The following is a 23,306-nucleotide window of genomic DNA, read 5'->3' as shown; positions in this document are numbered from 1 at the left end:
TTAAAGCAATAGATAAGATTGTTTGAAACTTATACGCCGATTGCATTATCGCCTATACGCAATTGTTACTCGACGACTTCATTTGCATAATATCACGTGCTTTTCACGGAAATTTTTTATACCCGATTCGTGACTTGAAAGAGTAATTGCATTAAAAATTTAATCGAAAGCTGATACAGATTTATCTCGGATTTTTTTCTAATTAGCGACGACGCGAAATAGTAAACGGTCTCGACGTTTAATAGTAAACTGTTGCTGGGTCTTCTGGTTATTTACATAATTACGATTTAGTTACAAACGTGGCGTAAGCGAGTTGTTTTGACTATCGATAATGTCGTAGAGTAGGAAAATTTACAGTGCTGATAACCAAGCGAGCAACGTTATCTCGCTGTTTCTTTTCGTTTTTCATTAGTCCCGTGTACGATTTATCAGTTCATGTATCGTTCTAATTTACTAAACATGCGTCTAATGAATGATAATATTTTTAGTGTAGTCATTCTGACTGATAGCAAATTCTTTTTTTTTTGTCAATGAGATTAGGAGTCGTGCGTAAGTTTACGACATAGTTTAATTACTACCTTCAAGAAATTAATTTCTGTATCAGCAGTTACATAATTTATTGCTACGATTATTTAGTTCAAAGAATAGAGTTAACGATTGAACTACGTATTTCAACATAATGGTTGGTAGAAATATTTGTATACAACTCGATGACAGAACGGATATCTCTCAGTGTTCGACCGACATCGGAAGAAGAAGGTTCTCCTTATTGTCATCACAATTCCTTCCCCGTACAAGAACAGGTAAAGCTGGTTTATAATCATGCACAATAAAAATATAGTTAACAGTCAAAAATAAAATTGACATATTTATTCATCGGTTGATAATTGCGAAATAAGTCAGTCGTCGGTAATTGCAAAATTGGAAATATATTCCGTTGCCATCTACCGGTGAAGCGCGGAACTATCTAAACAAGTTACCTTGATAATTTAGAAAACTGTATTTTATGGACTGTAAAAAGTGTGGCCATCTAGCGGTGAAAGGTGGAAACTACTCGAACTAAATTTCGGATAAAAATTTTGCATTTATTGATAATTGGGATGTAGCGATACATACAAGAATTTTCTGAAATTAACTAATGCTATATTCCGAGGCATATTATCGTCTTTTAAGTTAAAAAAGTAAATATATAATACGTGAGTTTGGAAACGGTAGCGTTGCTAAAAATGGTAAACTAGCGCCATCTAGCGGTTAGGACCAGAAGCTACTTCAAGTATCAGGATCGCAGAAGAGCAAAGGAGGTGTGCAGAACAGGAGTTATCCCACGCATGCGCAGTGCAGTTGTCACTCCGCGTACTCAAGCGCACGGGCGTACAAGAAAAATTAATTATTCACTTTTCGTACATAATTTATGAACTTTTATGATTGAACATGTATTAGCAATACATTACCCTATTTTCTCATGTCACATTTGTTCAGATTATTAATGAATTTATTTAACTATTACCGATTCCCCAATAAAATATTAATTATTAATTAATTACAACGAAAATCTGGTCAAATGTGGTATTAGAAAATAGCTAATGAACCAGTTGTCGTTGTTCAATTATAAAAGTTCGTAGTTTGTAATCAGGAAGTGAGAAATTAATTATTTTTTAATAGCATATCATGTAGTAGAAAGGACAGCTCAAAAGAGTTCTACTGCGCATGCGCGACGCCATGTTGGGGAGTCGTCCCCACCCCACGTCTACTGCGCATGCGCGACGCCATGCTGGATTGGGCGGGGCCACGCCTGTTGAACTGCGCGTGCGCGACGCCATGCTGGATTGGGCGGTGCCACGCCTGTTGAACTGCGCATGCGCGACGCCATGCTGGGAGAGGCGGAGTTACCGGAGTACACTGCGCATGCGCGTCTACGCGAGCTACCTTCTGTTTGGAATACCTCCTTTGCTTCTCTGTGATCCTGATACCAGGCGTAGCTTCTAGACCCCCGCCGCTAGATGGCGCTAGGTTAGTATTTCAATAATATACTCTTTCCAAACATAAGTATTATATATTCATTTTCTTAACTCCGATAATGATAGTATGATACGGAATACAGCAGTGGTTAATTTCAGAAAATTCTTGTAAACGTTGATGCATCGTAATAATCAATAGATGCAAAATTTATATACGAAATTTAGTTCCAGTAGTTCCCACCTTTCACCGCTAGGTGGCTACACTTTTTATAGTCCATAAAATGCAATATTTTCAGTTTTCGAACAGAAAGTTTCTGGCACTATTTCAAGATATTTTTCCAACTTTACAGTGCTAGGAGAATAATTTCCAATCAATAGTTAAAAATTTTTTACTTCAAAAGGCAAATATTTTTTCGAGTAGTTTCGCGTTTCTCCGCTAGCTGGCGCCAGTAGTAATACGTACGAAAATTGAAATTGTGAAGTGCAGGTGCATAAGATAAAAATCTTTATTCTAGTCAGGATGTAGAACCTAGTGTATCTTTTTTGAAGCGTAAGGGTGCCATAAAGTAGCTCGCTTAGAGAAGGTAAATCTGCACTCGAGTACAGTGTGAAATGTTCGAACCCGAAGAAATCAGTCTTTGTTCGGCATTCCCAGGGAGAAGAACATTCTGCTCCATGTACCAGTTTCTATCGCTGTCCTTCGTTCCTTATTCTTAACCTGGGTCACGTTCCATACGGTTACACGTATTTCAAGTTTCTTCAGCTTCTTAGAATCAATTTGTTTTCTTCTTACATTTTACATTCTTTTCACTTACCCGCCTATGTATACTTGCCTTATTTTCCCTCAGTGTCATTCCACCCTTTTTCCTACAACTTACAAACACCCTACATTGCAGAATGCTTCGTTAGCATTTAGCAATATAATTTTTACTACTCTGTTAATGAATCATGCAAAATTGTATTTTATCTTTGTATTTCAGAATTGGACACGGTGACAATCATTTGGGAGATTGACACAGTATCGAATCTGATTTGAAGTTGCCGAAGACGAAGTGAGAAGTGGGGAGAGACAACGCTTGTTTAACGAAGAGTATTCCATAATTCTATCAGTCTGTTCTGAACCATCGACAAGAGAGGATTCTTGTGGGTGTTGTTACAACTTCCTTCGATATATCGAACGAAAGGTAGGTACATTTATGATCAATTAACTTATCGAGCAAATTATTATATTTTCTCAGTCAATAACAATCTTGTATTTTTTTGTGTTGCAGGACAGCGGCGATACTACTGCATTCTACAGAACAACTACCTCCGCAACATAACAGAGCGCATCCGAGAAGAATAAATCAACACATCTCATCCACGATACACTATACATTAATATTACTAGTTACTTTTTTATTGTATATTAAAGAGCGATCATATTTGTATAGTATATATAGATATAAGAACTGATTGTTATATTAATAACTGTATGTATGTATGTATGGATGGATGTATGTATGTACGTATCTATGTAATTAATAGCTGTATGTACTTTCAATGTATTCAGAACTTGTATGCAACAGAAAATTTCAATAAACGATAAATAAAAAGAATATACAGAGTATTTATTTAAAAAACCTATCCCATGCGTTCAGAAACATTACATAAAACAATAAAAAAAAAATTAAAGAAACAGTTCAGAAAAGCTGTATCTACTTCGCAAAATAGCAGAAAATAACGCGAAATCAAAATTCCTAAGAATTCCTGGAAATGACGTCACAATTCCAAGAAGTGGCATGCCACCTCCTCACATATTATGTTCTCCTGATACAAAATTTGGAAGATCGCGAAAAATTTGGCAAATCAGTCTCGAGAATTCCTAGAAATGACGTCATCAGAATTCCAAGAAGTGGCCCTTCTGCCACCTCCTCGCATGTTATGTTCTCCTGATACCAAAATTCGAAATCGGTGGCTCAATTTCTAAAATTTTTCGGAATAATTCTTGGAAATGACGTCATCAAAATTCCAAGAATTGAGGTTTGTGCCACCTCCTCGCATATTATGTTCTCCTGATACCAAAATTCTAAAATCAGGAGCTCAATTTTACAAATTTTGTTTGATAATTCCGAGAAATGACGTCATCAGAATTCCAAGAAGAGAATTTTGTGCCACCTCCTCCCATATTATGTTCTCCTGATACCAAAACCCGAAATCGGTGGCTCAATTTTTCATATTTCTCGCAAAAATTCTTGGAAATGACGTCATCAAAATTCCAAGAATTAAGGTTTGTGCCACCTCCTCGTATATTATGTTCTCCTGATACCAAAACTCAAAATCGGTGGCTCCACTTTTCAGATTTTTTCCAAAATTATTCTTGGAAATGACGTCATTAGAATTCCAAGAATTGAGGTTTGTGCCACCTCTTCTCATATTATGTTTTCCTGATACCAAAATTCGAAATCGGTGGCTCGATTTCTCAAATTTTTCGGAATAATTCTTGGAAATGACGTCATCAAAATTCTAAGAATTGAGGTTTGTGCCACCTCCTCGCATATTATGTTCTCCTGATACAAAATTCTAAAATCAGGAGCTCAATTTTACAAATTTTGTTTGATAATTCCGAGAAATGACGTCATCAGAATTCCAAGAAAAGAATTTTGTGCCACCTCCTCGCATGTTATGTTCTCCTGATACCAAAACTCGAAATCGGAACCTCGACTTTTCAAATTTTATTTCAGTAATTCTTGGAAATGACATCGACAAAATTTCAAAAAGTAGTGTTTGTGCCACCTCTTCGCAACTTATGTTCTCCTGATACAAAATTTTAGAATGCAGCATTTTATTTTCGCACGAATTCTCAGAATTTCGAGGAATGGTCACTGACGTTGGACCATAAAGGATAAGGTTTTGGTAAGGATTTGAAATAAATAGACATTGCAAATGAATTTTTACCTGTTTATTTTTAAATAAATTTCTATACATATTTACAATTGTGTAACATATTAAAATCTACTAATTGTATAATATTCTGACTTACACTAATAATAATATATTATTAAACTAATAATAAAACTAATAATATATTATTATATTATATACATATTATATTATATACATATAATAATATTATTATTATATTATATATGTGGGATCCTATTTGTTTGACTGAATCTTCCTAAAGGATATTTCAGGTTGAGGATCCTCGAAAATAAAATAAAACTAAAGATGAAGGTGAATAATCGACACACTGAATATGAATAATAAATGTGTATATATATTTAAAAGAACAATTAACGTTGTGAATGCTTTCGATGCTGGACAAAGACTGTCCGTGCTACGCGCCCTGTTCGGCGTTCTTTCTCCCGTCGATCGTATTTTGTCTTAACATAATTTTTCCATTACACGTGTCGCACACTTCACTCTCCACATATATTATATATATAACCTAATATATTATATATATAATATAATAATATATATATATATATATATATATATATATATATATATATATATATATATATATATATATATATATTTACAATAATTTGTAATTTACATAGTTGTCATATTTTATACTAGTACAATTAATTGCATTAGTTGCACAAATATGAGTTGCATTAATTGTACTAGCATTACAATATAAGAAATATAACTAATACTTATGTACACTTATATACTTATGTAATAATTAATATACTTATATAATAATTAATATGTAACGTAGTCGTAAGCTTCAAACGATGAAATCTGTAAAAAAAACAAAAACTTATTAATTTTCGCAAGAAAAGATAACGTTACAGATAAATCTCTACTCATAAAACTACTACTAAAATCTAAACCAACTACTTCACTGCATCATCTAAAATTCCTACCACATGACTAAAACTACTAAAAACTACATCAACTACTATTCAGAAGCTACTTATTAAAACAACTACATACTAAAATAAATAGAACAAAGAATATAACGCTACAGACTAAAAGAATATAACCCTAATGAGCAAAATTAAAAGCAGTTCACCCAAGTATAAATGCAAAGGAGAAATTTCTTGTACTAATTCTAAAAATACACGCAGTAAGTGTACTCACAGTGGACAGCGGTTCTACGAATCCGCAAGGTAGCATCGTGTCATCGATCGGTTCAGCAATTTCTCCATTTTGATTCGAGTGGTCGAGCGTTGCGAAGCGGGTTCGCGACCGCGAGAGACGCGTAGCAAAACCGAGGCTCGGCTCGAAAAAATTTTCTGCGGACTGTTCCAGGGCCGTATCCGTATGCCGTTCGTCGACCCGTCGACACATATAGGGACGAAAAAGCACACGAGAACCGAGGAAAATCCTGTGCACAGACGAGAATAGACGAGTTTCTGCGGCTTCGAAACGCGAGGGGAAAGCGACGACTCCGACCACCTCGAGCGCACTGTCTGAGCGCTGGATTATTCGATACTGCTCCTCCGCTGTCAGCCTTACAACGCTTCTTTTACGATTCTTTTCATCCTTCGCGGCTCTACGTGCTGCTCGCAACCTCTTTCTGTAATCACAGAACGACTGTACGCGTTATACAAATTTTTATTTCTCTCGGACATGCATAGGTTACTTTTTATTTCATTTTTTTGGTGCGCTTTTTGAAAGATAGTTCATTTTACATCATATATGTAAATTTTTTTTACATCATACATGTAATTTTTTTTTACATTATACATGTCAATTTTTAAATACACTTTACATTATCTATTAAAGATCGCATATTTTTATTTGAAAGTTACGAGAGTAAAATTAAGATGTGGTCGATGAACCGTACGATAAAAAGCAATCGATAGAGTGGCACGTGCCAAAAGCTTGACAGAAGAATTTTATTTAGAAAGAAAGCTATCGTTCGTGATACGAAGTTTTGCTGATTGCAAATTAAATATCGGAAACTATGCGAGTGTTTCGCAGATTGCAAGATTCTGTTGCCTTCGTTCTGTTTGTTCGAACGTGTTCTGCCGGCTGTTTGTTCGGCGTACCGGCACGAGATCGCATGCAAAGTACTTATCGGCCGCCATAAAAATCAAATAAGATAAGGAGAAAAGTACGGTTGAGCAACGGTCGCGAAAAATTAGTAGAATCTTCTTAGGGGAAGGCAAATAAACGTGCTTATCAGCGGTTTATCAGTGGCCATGAACAAAAATCTCTTCGCGAAGTTGTAGTATTCTACGCCTTTCGATAATGCTTACTAAAGCGATTCGATCGAATCGGATAAAAATAGCCCTCCCAGTTTTGTCCGATCATTAGCTAGGATGAAAGCGGTGATTAAACGCTCGTCGCAAGGTTGATCGATCGTTAAAGAATTATCTTCGCGGAAAGAAGTGTTCGTGAAACAGGAAAGCGAGATTAGTTTCCGGCGACATAACACGATCGAATTTTATCGAAGAAAAACACAATAGTTCACGTAATCGCGTGATTTATTGCTCACCCAGATTAGCTGCCATTCACGAAACAATACGATAAGCAAATTAATTCCATATTAATGGTACGTCTATTTTTACATCGATCATTAAAATAATGATTTCGAAAATGTAAAAAGTGTGGAATATTTATGCACCTAATATTTTATGTCCGAGTTATCTGAGTACTAATGGAGCATTAAGAAAAAAGTATCGAAGTAAGTACAGAAATTTTCCGTAACTGGTTTGGCTCCATTTCAGTCTGTATCGCTCGGTAAACAGAACAGTAAAACGTTCAAAAATTGCTGCGATTTATGGATGCACAGATGCGAAAAGAATTGAAAAGTTTCGATTAAACGAAATTAGGTGTCAAATCTCTACGTAGCTTTGCTAAGAAAAATTCGACGAAATAAGCACTTTTCTCGAGTCAATTAACTACGACGGAGAATATGCACCTTCTGTCGAATATCGTAAGTCGATTTCGGAAGCCTTTGAAACTCTAAATCATCGAGGCCCTCTAGTTTAGTAAATAATATTATCGTCTGAAACGTTAAACAGATATTTACCGAAAAAATGACGCAACGAAGCTAAAGAAATATATCTTCATTCTAAAATACGTGATTCATTAATTTAACTACCTCGAATATTTTTAGACTAGAAAACCTCGTTAACATTAGACCACAATCTAGCACGAATAGTTCTCGGTATATTCTCTACCCAGAACCATGACTGGTTTTTATTTTCTTCACCTTTCAACCTACTTTTCACTGTCACTTGCCCAACGAACTTCCAGTAAATGTACGAATCATCGAACTGTAGAAGAGATAACAGTGAGAGTGAATGCTCCGCAAATTTCCAAGCTGCTTAAGAAAACCAGTCGATGACTAATAACTAAACGACGCTACCGATTTGCATACGTAATCTGTCATCGCAGATGTTAATCGAGATACGTTCGTATCGATAATCTTGTTTAGTCTCGACCACCTTTTTTCTATCGAAAACGATCGACGAAAGTTCGTGGCAAATATACGCAGAGTTCACGGTGCAATTAATTAATAGCGTATTTTGTCTGGGGACACACGACCCGAATCTACGAAACAGTTTCTCGATGATCTTTGTACAGAAGTTCGGATGTCTCGAGACTCCTTGACACGGTTCGATTACGAAACGACGAAGCAGCTTCTTGACGTTGCTATTTTCGAAGAGGTTTCGACTCTGTGAACGGCGAAAGAAACACGATATGTTATGAAAAATTGATTAGAACGATCGTCTCTCGTCTTACGTGTGCACATTTTTTCCCTCGAATTTATCGTGCACTTTGGTTTGCTCATCGGAGAACTGTTTGCCGAAACGCGTGGAAGAGTAATATAATACTTTTCTGATACGTGCAAAAATTTTCCATTAACGAACCTATCAAATTAATTGAATAACGCGTAGACTACAACGATACGCGGAGCAGCCGGAATCTTGAAATAGCAGTTTTCAAAAATACTGTTGTACGATAAAATTTGTATCTTCCGCCTTTGCGAAAATTCGTCGATGCTCCTACGCGACTTTAGATAGCGCGAATACTCGAGGAAAAGGCGCAGATAAGAGAAGGGGAATCCGAGCGTCGTCCGGAACCTCTAATCACCGTCTGGACCAACGTCCACAGCGATTGCTCGGCAGGAAATTAGAAAATGGCTGGGTTCGCGGGATTTTTCAAGCATCCTACTCTTCTCGATCACGCGACCACCGTGTGAAAATGTACGTCGTCTCTCCGTCGAGTGCGGTTTGCCTCTATCCACCCATCGTCCGTATATAACCCCACAGTACTTTTTCTCTTTCGACTCTCCACCTCGCAGCTTCGTGTATTCGGATTACGTCAGGGATCAATGAATCGTTGCATAATAATCGCGACGACGAAAGCGCCGATACCCTAACTCTAATTGCTCTAATCTTTAAAAAACTGGTCTAGACTCTGTTATCTTCTATACTCTCAATTGTCATCGTTTTTTCCATCAGTTGTCTCCGTAATGGGTACAATAGGTACAAGCTTCAACGTTCATCGATTACAAGCATAATTCGGAAATCTCGTAATGCGAAGTTAGGTCAACGAGAACTTTGTAACGCAGACAAATGAATAGAAAAAATACATCATTTCAAGTCCATACAATCTCGGACGTATATACAATTCTTTTGAATAATTCACCAGATAAGCGTTAATAAAAAGCAGACAGGAGGTAAACAACGTTTAATTTCCCATCGGCGATGAAATTTCAATATTTCCATAAACATAGTTTCGGTGAACTTTGGACTAGAGCGAAGGCCGTGCTCGTGATACATTATTACAGATAATTAGAATTTTAAGAGTAGGGACGCTTTCACCGAGGATCAGCAACGAATTTCTGTGCGACGAAACACGAAACTTGACAGTTACGGTACTACGCGTCTCCTTCGTTGACCCTGAGACCTTTGTTATTTTCTTTCGGCAAGAAGGTCATCCGGGGTACAACCTTTCGGACGGTGGTATAGGGTTCAATACTAACTACCTCTCTCGAATCCTTTGTTTTGCTTCAATGGAGCCTCCACCAAGCTATTACCTGCTGTCTATTGTCCCTTTAGTTACGGTCCGCTTCGCCACAAAATTCTTCATTTATTTTAATCTTACGGAATAGCTCTTGTCTTAGGAGAATATATTGCGACCAAAAGGAACTATAAATAACAAAATGGACACTCAAGAATTGTCCTACTTAAAACAGCTTAAAAACCTCGATTAAATTCGAACGAATCTGTCCAATGTTTGTGTTCGATCGGAGGAAAGATAGAAGTTTTTTGACAGAAAAGCGAGCAAGCGTGGTCGATCGGCGATGCCAGACAGAGTGGCCCGTCCAAAGGGCTGTCGTTTCGAAAGAGCACGAGCAGACCTCGTGTTAGTACGTGACTATTCTCGCGTTTCCGTTACTCGGCCCTTTTGTGTTCGTTTCGTACATGGCCGGGAAGAGAATCCTTCGAAGACGCCAGCCAATTGGTCGGAGCACCCTCGCAGCTAGTTCAAACGACCAATCCACAGATCTGCCGCGTCGAGGTTCGGAGCAGAAGCGTGAGGTCGCCACTGAGAGCTGCGTTTAACGTCGTGCACCATTCCCTGCTCCGGACACACAGTCGTTGTTTGTGTTTTGTCGAAGCCGGTGACGAGCGAGAGTCGAAGAAGCCCAGTGGGCGCTTGGTCAGTTTGCGACACCCCTGCAAACGGGCGTTAACGATTCGATTTAATCGATTTGATGGGGAGTCTCGACGCGCTACCGAAGGATGGGCATATTCCGTGAATTTCCGATCGTCTTCAACCTGTACGAGAAAGACAGTTAGAAACGGAGGTAGCACGACGCTCTGCCAGTTTATATGGGCACCGACTGCCGCGTAACCGTGGTCAACGTTCCTATAAATATCCAGCCAATCAAGGTGAGTCAACAGCGCGAAGTTTCTAGTCTCGTTTCGTTTCTCTCGTGTACCGTAATGTGTACATGGTTGGTTAATCTGCTTTAGGATCGATCACGACCCGCTTCCGCTCGCCGGATTAAGTGGGAGCGCGCGAGCGAGCTGCGTACTCGCCGAGGGCATCCACTAACCCTCTTTATTTACCCTGTCCTACCAATTGCTCGTTTATCAAGCGATCGACGCTCGTCGAACGTCCAGAAGCTTCCTTCGATCGCACGCGCGTTTCGTTTAAAATTTCCTGCACGCCGAAATCCTTGGCCTTCATCGGAATCTTCATTAGCATACGTTCACGGCATCGATTTCACTCCACGAATCCAGTCAAACAATTGTTTCTCCGTTTATTATTCTTCCAACAAATAAGAATTCTCGAAGAAAGCGGTTCCGTGTATCTTGATGAGGAAGATGTTCCTAATTAGGTTGAATGCGATAGACTTTCTTACGTGCATTATTGGTGCTTCCCATTATTATGACGCACGTAAACACTCGTAGGCGTTATGCCAGAGGTGTGTCACAGAAATCCGCAAAGAGCTATCTACTCCGACTGGAGAGGCTAATTTAAAGTCCTTGAAAATGACAGACTTCGTGATTCCTCGTTGAAGATCCACTTATTAAAACCTGTTCTGTTCCATCATCCTGCTACAAAGTGGAAATGGGTCCCCCAAGTTGCATCTGGCTCTTCTATCTGCGTTACTAATTTGCGGCAATCAGAGGGGCACGGGGACTCGGTGCCGCACGGTATATTACGATCAATTCAACTGTTCTGCGAGCGTGTCACGAAGCTCGTGTCGTTGCGAAATAGTGCGTCGTTCGGCTTAGCGTAACCACAGCCGGTGTATCTTTTTCCGAGTCTTGCCATTCAAATTTATTCGACCGATCGAAATTCGAACGTTTCGCGCACACGTTCGTTGTGCTCAAATATTGCTCAATATTGTCTGCAAAGGCTGCTAAAGAGTTAATCTCGGGGTCGTCGGGCTATCATCGTGTGGTTTTTTTTTTCTCGTGCAAGTTAACTTTGGCAACGCGAAAGTCGAAGGTCTGTTCGCGTACGCGTGAACCTCGAAACGAACGTCAAGATTCGATACACGAAAAAAAAGAGGAGGAGGAGGAGGTAAAGGTCAACCTCTGGCGAGATTTTCAGCAAAATTCTGCTTATCGTTCGCTCGACATCGAATGAATAGTGTAATTGGTTGTGTTTCAGAATAAAACGGCGATAGTCAAGAGCGACCGAGAAGCGTACGAGGCCGAGGAATAGTATTAAACGCTCGACGAAGTCTTTATCCCTGGACGCGTCAATAGCGGTCAATATGTCGAAAGTGTCGGGAATAATGAAGACAGACGACGTCGTTGGGAAACCGACTCTTGTACGACGCGTTTCCAACATGCTGAAAGGTAAGAAATGCCTGAATTTTATCCCCGGCTTATCCGAGTAAACCTCTCGACACGGCCGGTGACGTAACACCAGCTGCATCTTTAAACGGATTATCGATTAAGATTCGTACTGTTCTTTTCGTCAAAACAGATGGAAGTTATAGCGGACCACCGATGCTGTTTCGTCATGCTTCTATGCAGAGGATTCGCCATTGCTGCCAAAATCTCAACCTCTTCCCGTATCTGCTTTACTCGTTCGACAATTCGAAGTCTCACCCGGTAGCTCGTAAGGTGCATCTCTGCCTGGGTCAGCTGCTCGAAGTGCTCACAGCGAGGATCTTCTTCCTCTACAAGAGCTTTCGACGCTCTCTGCTGCGCGGTATTTGCTCGGAGGACTCGAAAATCGAGGAGCAACAACCGGCCAAACCTGCCGAGGACGCGTCTAAATTGACGAGCGAGTTTCAAACGATCAACCGACCGAAACGCAAACAACAGAGTCCGTTGTTCCTCAGTTTGGCTGTTTATTTGGCCGTGCTCTTTCTCGCCTTTCAAATGGTCGGCGTATTTAGCCTGATGGTGAGCGGCAAGTACACGCCCGGTTTCATATTCCTCATCTCGGCCTTGCTGTTTCTCGGCTGCATCTCGCTCAAGATTCTCTTCCACGAGAGCGTCACGCACAGTGTCAAGCCGAAGAGGAAGAACAAAGTCCACTGATCCCTTATTTTCTTTCCGATCATCGACGGTAGATAATAGACCTAAGAGTATTTGAGCAGAGTTCTTGGCTATTCGCTACAGTTTCTCCCGCTACATCCGAATACTTAAATGATAACACCAGACAGAGCTTATCGGTTGGCGAAAGCCAGCTGACACTGGCGCCACACGAGCGTTTAAAACGATGTTCGTTCTAAGGATATTTTATAGCGAGTTTACAGGAACTAGCTTTCCTTTGGACAAGGATAAGGGTACTATAATTTTGTAGAAATCTAAGAAAGTACTTGAGACTCTGAGAAAAACTGACAGTGAACTCCAGGGAAACCCTAAGATAGATCGATACGAGAGGATCGTTTGTCTTGAAAGAATTCAAGGAGAGCCTAACTTAGAATCTGAGGAGAATCTAACCTCCTAGTATCGTCCACAAAGAACGTTCCTTTCCAATTGGGGACTATAATGACTACGGACATCGTTTGGAATGCTCGTGTGGCTCTAGCCTAAGTCGCTTGTTCATGTTCGTACACTTTAATACCATCCTGTTTTTTTAGATAGCTTCGTAGTTCATATAGGAAGTCGGAATTCGACTCATTCACGCGTCGCCAATTTCACACGATAGTTTTTTGTACTTTAGTCGAACATAAATGGACGTAAAGCAATCGCGTGCGTGATCGTTGTGGCAACGTTTAGAGGATAGGAGACGATAACGTTAGCCGGCATTATAATAATCCTTCCTTTGCATTATCTTCCTTTTACTTTTTTCGTCAACGTGATTCCGTGAATTACTAACTTTTTAATTTAGTAATCGAAACTGTATAACGTTACTACAATTTGACAGCGTATCGATTCTTGGAATTGATGGTGGCGTGCTAAGTCATCGAGTCAAAAGCGGAAATCGTTTTTAAAAGATATTACGGAGTTGATTCCAACGAGAAGAAGCGAAACGAAGGTCCTTTCTGTCACTATCAATGTCAAGATACGATATATTTAAAAAAGTTACCTGGACAGCGATCCGCGATTTTATCTTATCCTCTGCAGCAGAAGACTGAGAATCGTTTTAACTTTGTTGTATATAAAACAAACGATATAAAAGATAGAATGCGCGAGGAGAGAAAGAGAGAGAGAAAGAGAGAGCGCGAGAGAGAGAAACAAATATATATATATACACACATACATTATGTATACAAGAGCGAAAAGAAACGTCTATTCTATATCATATAGGTTATTATTCTCATTAGTAATCTTTGAGAAGACTTGGTGTGTCCACTGAACGAGTTAGGCTAATCTGTGATGAAGTGGATCCAAGTGCAATTTTTCACAGTCACTTGCTGTCCCACTTACTTAAGTACGATAAGGAACCATGTGTAACTTCGATCTGTTTTTTTTTAAATATACGTTACTTACATAACGAACAGCGATATTTATTCCCTTCTCTTTTTACATTCTAATACCTAATCTGGCGTATTCTGTCCGCCATTAATTAATAACTTTACAGTGCAGTAGATTCTACTGCATTAATACTGTGTGCCTATTATCTATCAGTAACCGAGCGAGGCTACAAAAATCAAACTAAGATACAAAGAAACGATAACGAAAATATTGTTGTCACGTTTCATGGCACTGCTCCCGTATCCATGGGATTGCATGTCTGCAGCATACGCTATAACTCGAGCTACGTAGCTCTGTTCGTGTACGCTATGGAACAAATGGGCGTATGGGCCTAAAAGCGACAACATTGAATATTTACATAGAAGTCATAACTCTTGTGCATCGTTAGTATTACCTATCGCATAGACAGCAACGTCACCACCACCGTGATAAGCTTCGTCAGATATTATAGTAGCCTGCTGGCTGTACGTGAAATCTGTCGTGTTTTCGCCAGATGGATTTATTCTGACTGCAGAACGGTTGTCTTTCACCGTATACGCCATGTTGTTTGGTCCCCCGGTGCTGTAAGTGAGCGTCGTGTAGGGGATTCCATCGTATTTGGATTTCTGAGCGATACCTGAAATACTCCTTTGTTACTTTCATAAGAATCGGAGATGCTTCAAAGGTTGAGGATTTTACCCAAAATAGATGAACCTCGATCGCTGTAACCATTGAAACTCATCGAATGAGTGTGATCGCTTGTCACGATTACCAGAGTGTCGTCGGTGTTGATCATCCTCATAGTCGCATTTATGGCGTCTGAAAATCTAACAGTTTCTAACAACGCTTGAGCAGCATGACCGCGATGGTGAGCGAAGTCAATGAGTCCTCCTTCGACCTACAAGTATGTCTTATGTACTCCAAGTAAAGCAACACCTCCAATAAAGTAACAGTACCACCAAGAGGTATCCGCGCTTTGATTTTTGCAAAACTTTTAAAGCAGTCACGGTCATTTCCTCGAGACTGGGTTGCCCTTCTGGACCTGTCTCTCTGTTCCAGTCCATGGCGATGTGACCATTCGCGAAAATCCCCAATAAATAGTCCACCTTCTTGGTATCCACTTTTGACAGCTCCTCGTTATTCTGAACGATATCGAAGGCTAAATTTCTGGAAACTTTGTCGCGTTTCCATTCTTCGATCAGGTCACGATCATCCTCTCTTTTCCCAGCCCATGTATCTATCGGGTCGAACTCGGTCTCCTCGACGTTTGATTTCATCATTTGTCTACCTCCTCCCATAATTACCTAAACCAGATTAATTATCCGGTCAGTATTTTCAATTATACTTCCCGATTATAATATCTTTTATGAACGTCTTAAAGAGCATGCGAAAGGTACACGTGAAACGATGAAATACTTAACAATGATTATTACAAATAACGATGATGATATTTTGCCTTGATATTTTTCCCTGGTAGATCCTCGACCAATTGTCTGGCGATATCTTTACAACCGTCTGTACCATTTGGCATCTTCGTTTCGCATTCCCATCTTCTATTTGCGCTGTGCGCATACAAAGGAGCTGGAGTGGCATGAGTCACTCTGGTAGTCGTCACGAATCCTGGAAATTAAGCGTAGTACCTTACACAATGTTTCTAATAACACTGTCACTTGACTAGCGTTAGTATTTTAACTAGCCCAAGGGTTAATATTAAAATTACACCAATATTAGTACTAACAGTGATCTTATCACAAGTTGAAAATGTCTCTCGCTACCTGTATCTTTACCGGCAGCCTGTGCCCAGGAAACGATCGAATCCACATGATGGTCGGTATTCAAGCTTGCTTCACAATCGTTCAATGGTACATTAGCATCGACTCCAACCACTTCGTAATTAGTTTTCACGCCTCCGAACAATGCTGTTGCCGTGGACGCAGAGTCGGGTACTTGTTTATTAACATTGTACGTCTGACGTTGAAAGACGAATTAGCAATCATTCGGCAAAAGTAGCAATGCAAAATAGAATATACACCTTGAGTATCCCGATATGAGGGAAGTTTTCCCAAGCCAATTCGCTGGTTTCGCCAGCTCGATATATTCTACTGGCGGTTATGGTGTCTGGACTCATGCCATCACCCACAAAGATGATCACGTTCTTCGCTCTGTTCGTGTTCCATTTATACGATAATGCCTCTTCGAGTTCGCTAGTCGAAAGTTCCCGCCAGTGTTTTTTATCTACGTAACATGTATTGCGTCAGCAGCTATTCTCCAACGAGACCACTCTAGTGGAGCCCTACATTCATAGGTGCACATACGACACGTGCAGTACGGAAAAGATAAGCGTACAGATATGATAGTTGGAGATAAATGTTAGATCTACTCGGCCGGCTATACGTTGAATGTTAGAATCATAGAGAAGGGAAACAGTTTTCTGAGTGAATGTAAAGATCATGCACAGAAAGTTGATAGAATGCAGAAAGTATTCGCGACTACATTATCAACGGAGAATGTTGACAGAGCGCTGCATAAATTACAATCAAGTGCTACAAATTTTGCTTGCTATACCTTCGATGGATGACCAAACGTTTCCAATAAGAAGAAAACCAAAATATATAGCGATACGCTTCATTTTTGACGTATTCTTTGCACAGGTGTTTATAAGCACGTATGCTAGGGAGTACTGACACGAAAAATTAATACGTTGCGTTTATCACTTTGTAGCGCTCTCTATCGTACGTTCTGTCGGGTCGATAAGAAAGAACCTTATCTATGGCGCTAATACACGTATGAGTCATCGTATCGTCAGTGCTGGAACTCGTTAACAAAAATGATAATTCGAACGAAAACTGGACAGGTGAGAGAAGAAAATCAAATGATTTAGCTAACATTCACTGTAACGTTTTATTTGATTTTTGTTCATATTCACTGTCTGTTCGTACAGATCGTAACACATCGCGTAATACAATTTTCGTAGAAGAACTCTCCTCTTCTCGTGTGTGTATTTATGTTTGATTTCGAAGGAAACCGATAAAAATAGACTCGATAAAATCAACCCTTCCAAAATGCGTTTCGTCCCTTGTACCACCCTCTTGTTTCTCGATATCCCTTTTTCCTAAGAAGCGCGAGATAGAAAAACTAAGAAAAATCTACGTACGTTTACTACTTATCAGACGTCAGCTTGCCAACGTTCTTTATTTAATTTGAGCTTTCGCGTTTCCAAAACGATGTCCATCGAAGGATCCGCGAAGAAGCGAAGTCCTTTCGCGACATTTTTTCGAACAAACTAACGATGTTCGCGCATTCGATCAAACGTACGATAATACATAGAATATAACTTTGTAAATTTTGATTTTTTACGAGGAACACGCTTCTCGGTACGCGCGATCCTTCGACTGCGATATATTAATCCTTTCAATTTATATTAAGACTATAAATGTGCTAAACTCAATCAAACACTGAGTTACTTGTCGAATAAAATGAACCCTCGAACCGAGGAGCTGGGTCAATTACAGCCTAGATATTTGGTAGTTTAAACGATAATATTTCAAGAAAAATACGAGGACGTCGGATTAGCAAGGACTCAGCTCGGTCGTTCGAGAATTAACAACGATTATTCTAACTTTGGCCAGCAGCGGGTATTCGATAACATGCAACAAAATCAAACTTTTAACGTTCTCTTATCAGCTTGATCTGTCGTCAACTAATTACACAAACGTGATTCGTTAATTACGGCAACTGTTACGCGAGTATTACGCTGGAACGCGACAAGGTGTTTAGCTGAAACCAACTATTCGAGCTCTGTTTCGGTACTTTTTTAATCCGTCTTTGATTGCGATTTTTCGGGTATTGTTTTTTGAGAAAAATGCTGTACATTCGATACCGGTTGATTCTGTGTAAGATGGAACTGAATAGTTGGTCACAACTGATGCAAGGGGAGGAAAAAAACATCGCTATCGTAGAACTCTCGCCGTGACAATTGGCCCTAATATAAACTCTCTACAAATCTCTCTTACACGATAAAGTACAATAAAGTTGTCCTCAGACGCCGCACGATCCTTCTCTACCGCTTTCTTTCTCTCGTTTCCTTTCTTTAAACATCGATTATTATTGCCAACGATTTGTCTCTTTGGTATTTTAGCTTCTCCCTTTGCTACAAATAGTCTACTTTCTTTCGAAATCGCAAGAAAACAAATTCCCGTGCGATGAATATTATATTTCCCTTCCCAACGAGGCTGCTTATTATAATCCTTAGTCTATCTTCCTCTTCGGCCTCGAACGATTGATTCGAGACTTTCCACCGCGAGCTGTAGCTGACAGCTCGTTTTTTTTTCGCTCATGTTCGAATTTCAGGCCACGTATACCGGAGAATCGTGATTCTCAGCAAAAATATCTTAGCTGCAACGACGGCGTCCGTTTCTTTGGATCCGCACACACACTTGAAACGATACATATACATACGTACGCGATAAAATTGACTTGACGATGGCAGAAAACACTCGCTCTACTCTCTCACTCTCTCTCTTTATATATATGATCTCTTCTCTCGGCTACTCGCTCGACATCGGTTTTATTCTTTGGTTTTATTCCTCCGCCATTTGTTTATCGTCTTTCGGATTCGAGAAAGTCTCGCAACGAAACGATTCGACGCACGAACGCACGAAGAATCTATTCCCTTTTTCTCTTCTCCTTAAAGTTGGAAAACGTGTTCTCTTCTCTAGCGTTCGATGGAGTTCGTTCTTAACCCTTTCATCGTGGATGACGTAGATATACGTTCAAACTGACCCGCTAACCTTTTCGACGTGACGTCCGACGGAATTTCTATTCCGTCGTGCTACGATTTTCCAACTTTTCGTGAACGTACGTGTACGTGGATCGTAATGAAAGGGTTAAAAAGTTGGAGAATCATCGCCATTGATGGCCTCGTCTTCGTGACACGTCGTTACGGATGAAATCGATGTGTAACAGGTAATAATTGACAGTCTACAATTACACACTAATTAACGGCGTCGTAGAATCAACTTGGTCTCTGGTTCACGAATGTCCGATCACAAAGGACGTAATTGATCGATCGAGACAAAATTGAAACGAAGACGCCGAGTAAAATGCATTAATTACTACTGATATGTGCGCGATGTTTTTCTCAGATACAACAAAGATCGTCGAGGTATCTTTGTCGCGTTCCATCGAACGCATCGCGAGAAATTAAACAGTCTACTCTCTTCTTTACGATATAAAAAGTGATTCGCAACGAGCTCGCTCGAACCGAGGAAAATTGGAGACTTTCCCGATCGTTTACTCGCGAGAGAAAATTCAATTAGTTCTACGTAATGGAACAGAATTTTTCTTCGATTTAATTCGGTGATAAATCAAATAAAACATCAGCGTTAAATTCCTTGAATATCGAGTCAAAAAGTTTCGGATCTAATTAATATTATAAAAGAACGACATAACTCTAACGAAGTATTTACTAATATTTCTGAAAGCAACGAGTCAGAAATTGTTGGACTTAACTACGTAGCCTGCTCGTCTGCAAATACATAACGAGGCTGTTGATAACGTTTAATTGTCCTTCCGTATCTGATCGATAGAAAATAAAACTTACCGGCAGTGCATAAATTAGATCACGTTTAAGGAGGACTAGGATACAGAAAGACGGAAATTCGCTAGAAAATGAAACGATAAATCTTAGCTCCTTTCGCGAGAATTGTCGTCTGCCAATCGGTGCTCGTTTTATCGGTATTTTTTGCTCGTTCTGTGTCGTTATTTTGATATCGTCTATCCATTTTGTAAATCATTGTCGCGCGCTGTAAAAAATTGCTTTTGATTTTTGGCTGTTTGAGCTGGCTCACGCGAACGACGCTGGAACTATTTGTTCTTTTGCGCGAAAAACCGGCTATATTTCGAGTGAATATCCTGAAAGATAAAGGTAACAGAGGTTCTTCTAATAATAGGAAATATCGATCAAACATTATTTTAATTCTAGTCGGGCATCATTTTTATCCAGCATCGCTCATCGAACCGAAGGGGGTTTGAAAAGGGGGGTTGAACAGTTTCAAAGAGGTCTAATCGTGTAATTAGTTTCGTAACTATAAATCGTATACTCGTGATATTTAAGTTACAGTCATGCAAGAAAGTCTTCGTATGCTCAATATATTTATTTACTCAAAAAGACGCAAAGTAAGCTTTAAAAGTATTTTAGTAGAAAAATGACAAAGAGTGTAATAAGTTCCGCTGCAAAATCAGTACAGTCTACGTCGAAAAGATTAAAAGCAATTTCAGAGGAATGCCTAATTACTGTTAATGTTCGTTCGGATCAAAGTGGATTTTCATGGGGTGTACGAAAACAATCGTGATTGACTGTATCTTTTATTAAACAAAACTTCCCACTGCGTCGAATATTATGTATAATAAGAACATGTATGCAGTTCCATCGTTCTCTTTGCTACTCCGTAACTTCAAAGGGCAACTTTCAAAGATCACGTTTACGGCATTCAAAGAAATTATAATATAACGATGAAATAATTGACTAGAAATTACCGGCACTAATGTATCATCATGGTATTTAAGCAGCTATTGATATTAAAATTATTTTAAATAAAGTCGCAGATTCTTAATTTCGCATTCATCCTATCCACAAACATCGAATTCATATTAAACGAATGAGATTTGTGGTAAAAGTTGTTAACGTGGTTATAAATGAAAATGTAGGGCAACAATTATTCAAATATCACGGTATTGAAATATTAACGATAAAAAAGGGGAAAGAATCAGTTGAGCTACACTGTTTCCACTAGCGAAAAGGTTAAGGGTCTGTCGAATAGAGTGCCTAGGTTATAAGACGTTTAGGGCAAAGGGCAAGTTTCGTAAGTAGTCGATCGATTTAACGAAGCATCTCGTGTCTCGAAACAGAGAGAAGAGGATCAAAAAACGAATCGGTAAAACGCTACTCGTCTACGTTAATCACGAAGTCGATTACGAGGCACCCATTGCACTCGAAACTCTGCACTTCTCTCTCTCTATCTATCGTATTGTACTATATGTTTTAAAACTATTCTCGCCATCGAACACTCACTCATTGCGAGTGTTCTTCGATCTTAGTCGAACTCTTAATTTAGGCTGTCTTGTGTTCGTTTAATCCTTTGAGGACGAGAAGCTGACATGTTCGAACAAAACTTGGATTCTTACAAGAATTTTTACTTTGACAAAAGCAAATATATTTGGAGATTTTCATAATCTTCCAATCGATAAATTATAATTAAACGCCAAAAGTTAGAAAACAAGATGAAAAGGACGCGAAAATGTCAACTTTAAAATATAAAAAATGCTATTTAAACACAGTGTTCCGTCCTCAAAGGTTTAACTTCGTCGAACGAACACTTGTACGCGTGTACACGCGTACACGAAGGATGGATGAAATTAATCGAAAAGGGATGAAAGCCAGAAGGATTCCGACGACGCAAGGATGATCTAGCAAACGAACAATGACTAGTTGTGAACGAATTGGAGGAACAGGATGTTGCTAACGAACATTCTCTTTGTTGAACGGGGGATAATAGCTGCGAATTAAAAACTACGTCATCAAAAGTATTGTCCGTGAAGCAGAGATTGAAAGATAGGTCTTGGATCGCTGTTCATTGTACCGCTAAAAACGACCGATGCGACGTTTAAATTACGAACTGATGCGAGTGATCTCTATATAATATATAAAAAAGTAACGACAAACGTCACGAGGTTTGCTGTTCCTAAAAAATGGAAACGTCGGGGATAAAGGTAAAGATTATACGCCGATAATCATCAAATAATATGTAGCAACGTAGCACTACGCTTCTCGAGTCTCTTTTCTATATCGATTAGTATTATTTAGTCCGCGATAAACTCGATATGACAGGTTACTAAGTTTGGCCGCTTCTAGGTTTTCTTAGGTATACGTCTCTACCGCCTCTATTACGTTCTCATCACTTTCACGGGGTTATTTTTACTCTTAATTCAAATCACGTCGCAAAATCTTCTTTCTCTCTCGTTTCTTTATAAAACGTTAAAACGCCTTATCCTAATTGTTCGTCAACTAAAGCGATAATACAACATGGACCAATTAAAACGCTCAACTATAAAAGTATCGCACAATTTTCATACGCAATCTGACTGTTCAAGTGCTAGAGGAAAGGAACACGTTTGAAAGCTTTATGTTGTAAAAAATGATCTTCTATATTTAGAAATTATGAAAATTATCACGCTCTATAATATACTAAGAACAAATACGGCTAAGTATACAAGAATTATTTGGTCTGCTTTAGTTGGTTCACGTTGTATACTTAATAAATAGACCCTTTCTTCCCGGACTGAAAAACGCTACGACGAAGGACATTGCGAATCACTCTGATTCAAAGAGAATCAACGACAATGTCTCGGGAAGAATGCTACAATTGTACTCTAAGAATTTACAAAATTCCCGTGAATATTTGATTTTTATTAATATAACCAGCTTTTGCGACGTACCTTGAACAAAACCCCGTGAGTGACGAGGAGATCGTCAAGAGTATATCCAAAATCCTTGGTCCAGGCTTGGAATACTTTGCTGATCACTCAGAATTTCTACGTTGTCCCTATTCGACAGAAGACTACTTTTCTTCCCTGAGGAGAGCCTCTTCGGCCTCCTTCCGCCTCGCTTTTGCTTCCTTCTTTGCTCGTTTCTTCTCCTCTTTGGCTAACTTCTTCGCCTCTTTCTGTCTGGTTTTCTCAGCCTTCTCCTCCTCCTTTTGACGAGCCTTCTCAGCTTTCTCCCTCTCCTTTTCTCGTTCCTTTTCCTTCTTTGATTTCTGAATCTCCTGAACAACTGACAATTTTGGCGCCGACTGAGGCCTCTTCGACGCTGACCTTGCCGACGAAGAGGACGAGCTGTTCACGCCAGTCGAACCCCTGGGACTCGGTGATGTTTCTAACTGGGTCACGATTTTTTGAGCACAACTGTCCAACAGAAATTAGAATCAAACGTGAATCACGAGAAGGCCGAAGTCTC

At 39.4% G+C, this 23,306-nt stretch overlaps 3 protein-coding genes and 1 long non-coding RNA gene across 17 annotated transcripts in view; 2 read left to right on the top strand and 2 right to left on the bottom strand.

The window, feature by feature from the left end:
* The first annotated feature begins 647 nt into the window (after positions 1–647).
* Positions 648–3,556, top strand: LOC105662383 (uncharacterized). 6 transcript variants are annotated; one of them, XR_001095880.2, is made up of 3 exons: positions 648–803; positions 2,939–3,142; positions 3,230–3,556. It is a non-coding gene; the product is annotated as an uncharacterized LOC105662383 (long non-coding RNA). The 6 variants fall into 6 exon arrangements; XR_013039024.1 differs by lacking the exon at positions 648–803 and adding an exon at positions 1,539–2,010; XR_001095879.2 differs by lacking the exon at positions 648–803 and adding an exon at positions 2,414–2,542.
* Positions 3,557–5,195: 1,639 nt separating this feature from the next.
* On the bottom strand, positions 5,196–22,926 carry LOC100881274 (alkaline phosphatase). 9 transcript variants are annotated; one of them, XM_076534344.1, is made up of 10 exons: positions 22,787–22,926; positions 16,323–16,525; positions 16,066–16,258; positions 15,747–15,910; positions 15,247–15,594; positions 14,990–15,188; positions 14,706–14,927; positions 9,952–14,642; positions 6,036–6,474; positions 5,196–5,693 (listed from the first exon to the last, which is right to left on the bottom strand). In XM_076534344.1, the coding sequence occupies exons 2-8, from the start codon at positions 16,416–16,418 to the stop codon at positions 14,461–14,463; spliced, it is 1,404 nt and encodes a 467-aa protein (XP_076390459.1). In that variant the 5' UTR covers positions 16,419–16,525; positions 22,787–22,926; the 3' UTR covers positions 5,196–5,693; positions 6,036–6,474; positions 9,952–14,460. The 9 variants fall into 9 exon arrangements, with proteins under 9 accessions (XP_076390459.1, XP_076390453.1, XP_076390455.1 ...); XM_076534338.1 differs by lacking the exon at positions 22,787–22,926 and adding an exon at positions 16,856–17,052 and having other exon boundaries at positions 8,652–14,642; XM_076534340.1 differs by lacking the exon at positions 22,787–22,926 and adding an exon at positions 16,856–17,052 and having other exon boundaries at positions 9,898–14,642.
* LOC105662384 (uncharacterized) lies at positions 12,100–14,334 on the top strand. Its single transcript, XM_012284333.2, has 2 exons — positions 12,100–12,235; positions 12,366–14,334. Exons 1-2 carry the CDS (start codon positions 12,151–12,153, stop codon positions 12,926–12,928), a joined length of 648 nt encoding a protein of 215 aa, XP_012139723.1. The 5' UTR covers positions 12,100–12,150; the 3' UTR covers positions 12,929–14,334.
* LOC100874889 (uncharacterized) overlaps positions 17,167–23,306 on the bottom strand; it is a 30,635-nt gene continuing 24,495 nt past the window's right edge. The window contains exon 9 of the mRNA XM_012284336.2: positions 17,167–23,254. Coding sequence (XP_012139726.1) covers positions 22,909–23,254 — 346 coding nt within the window. The 3' untranslated portion in view covers positions 17,167–22,908. The remainder of the gene's footprint in view (positions 23,255–23,306) is intronic.

Source organism: Megachile rotundata, chromosome 8 (genome assembly GCF_050947335.1).
Source record: "Megachile rotundata isolate GNS110a chromosome 8, iyMegRotu1, whole genome shotgun sequence".
NCBI classification, from domain to species: Eukaryota; Metazoa; Arthropoda; class Insecta; order Hymenoptera; family Megachilidae; genus Megachile; species Megachile rotundata.
This window is presented reverse-complemented; position numbering and strand designations above follow the sequence as displayed.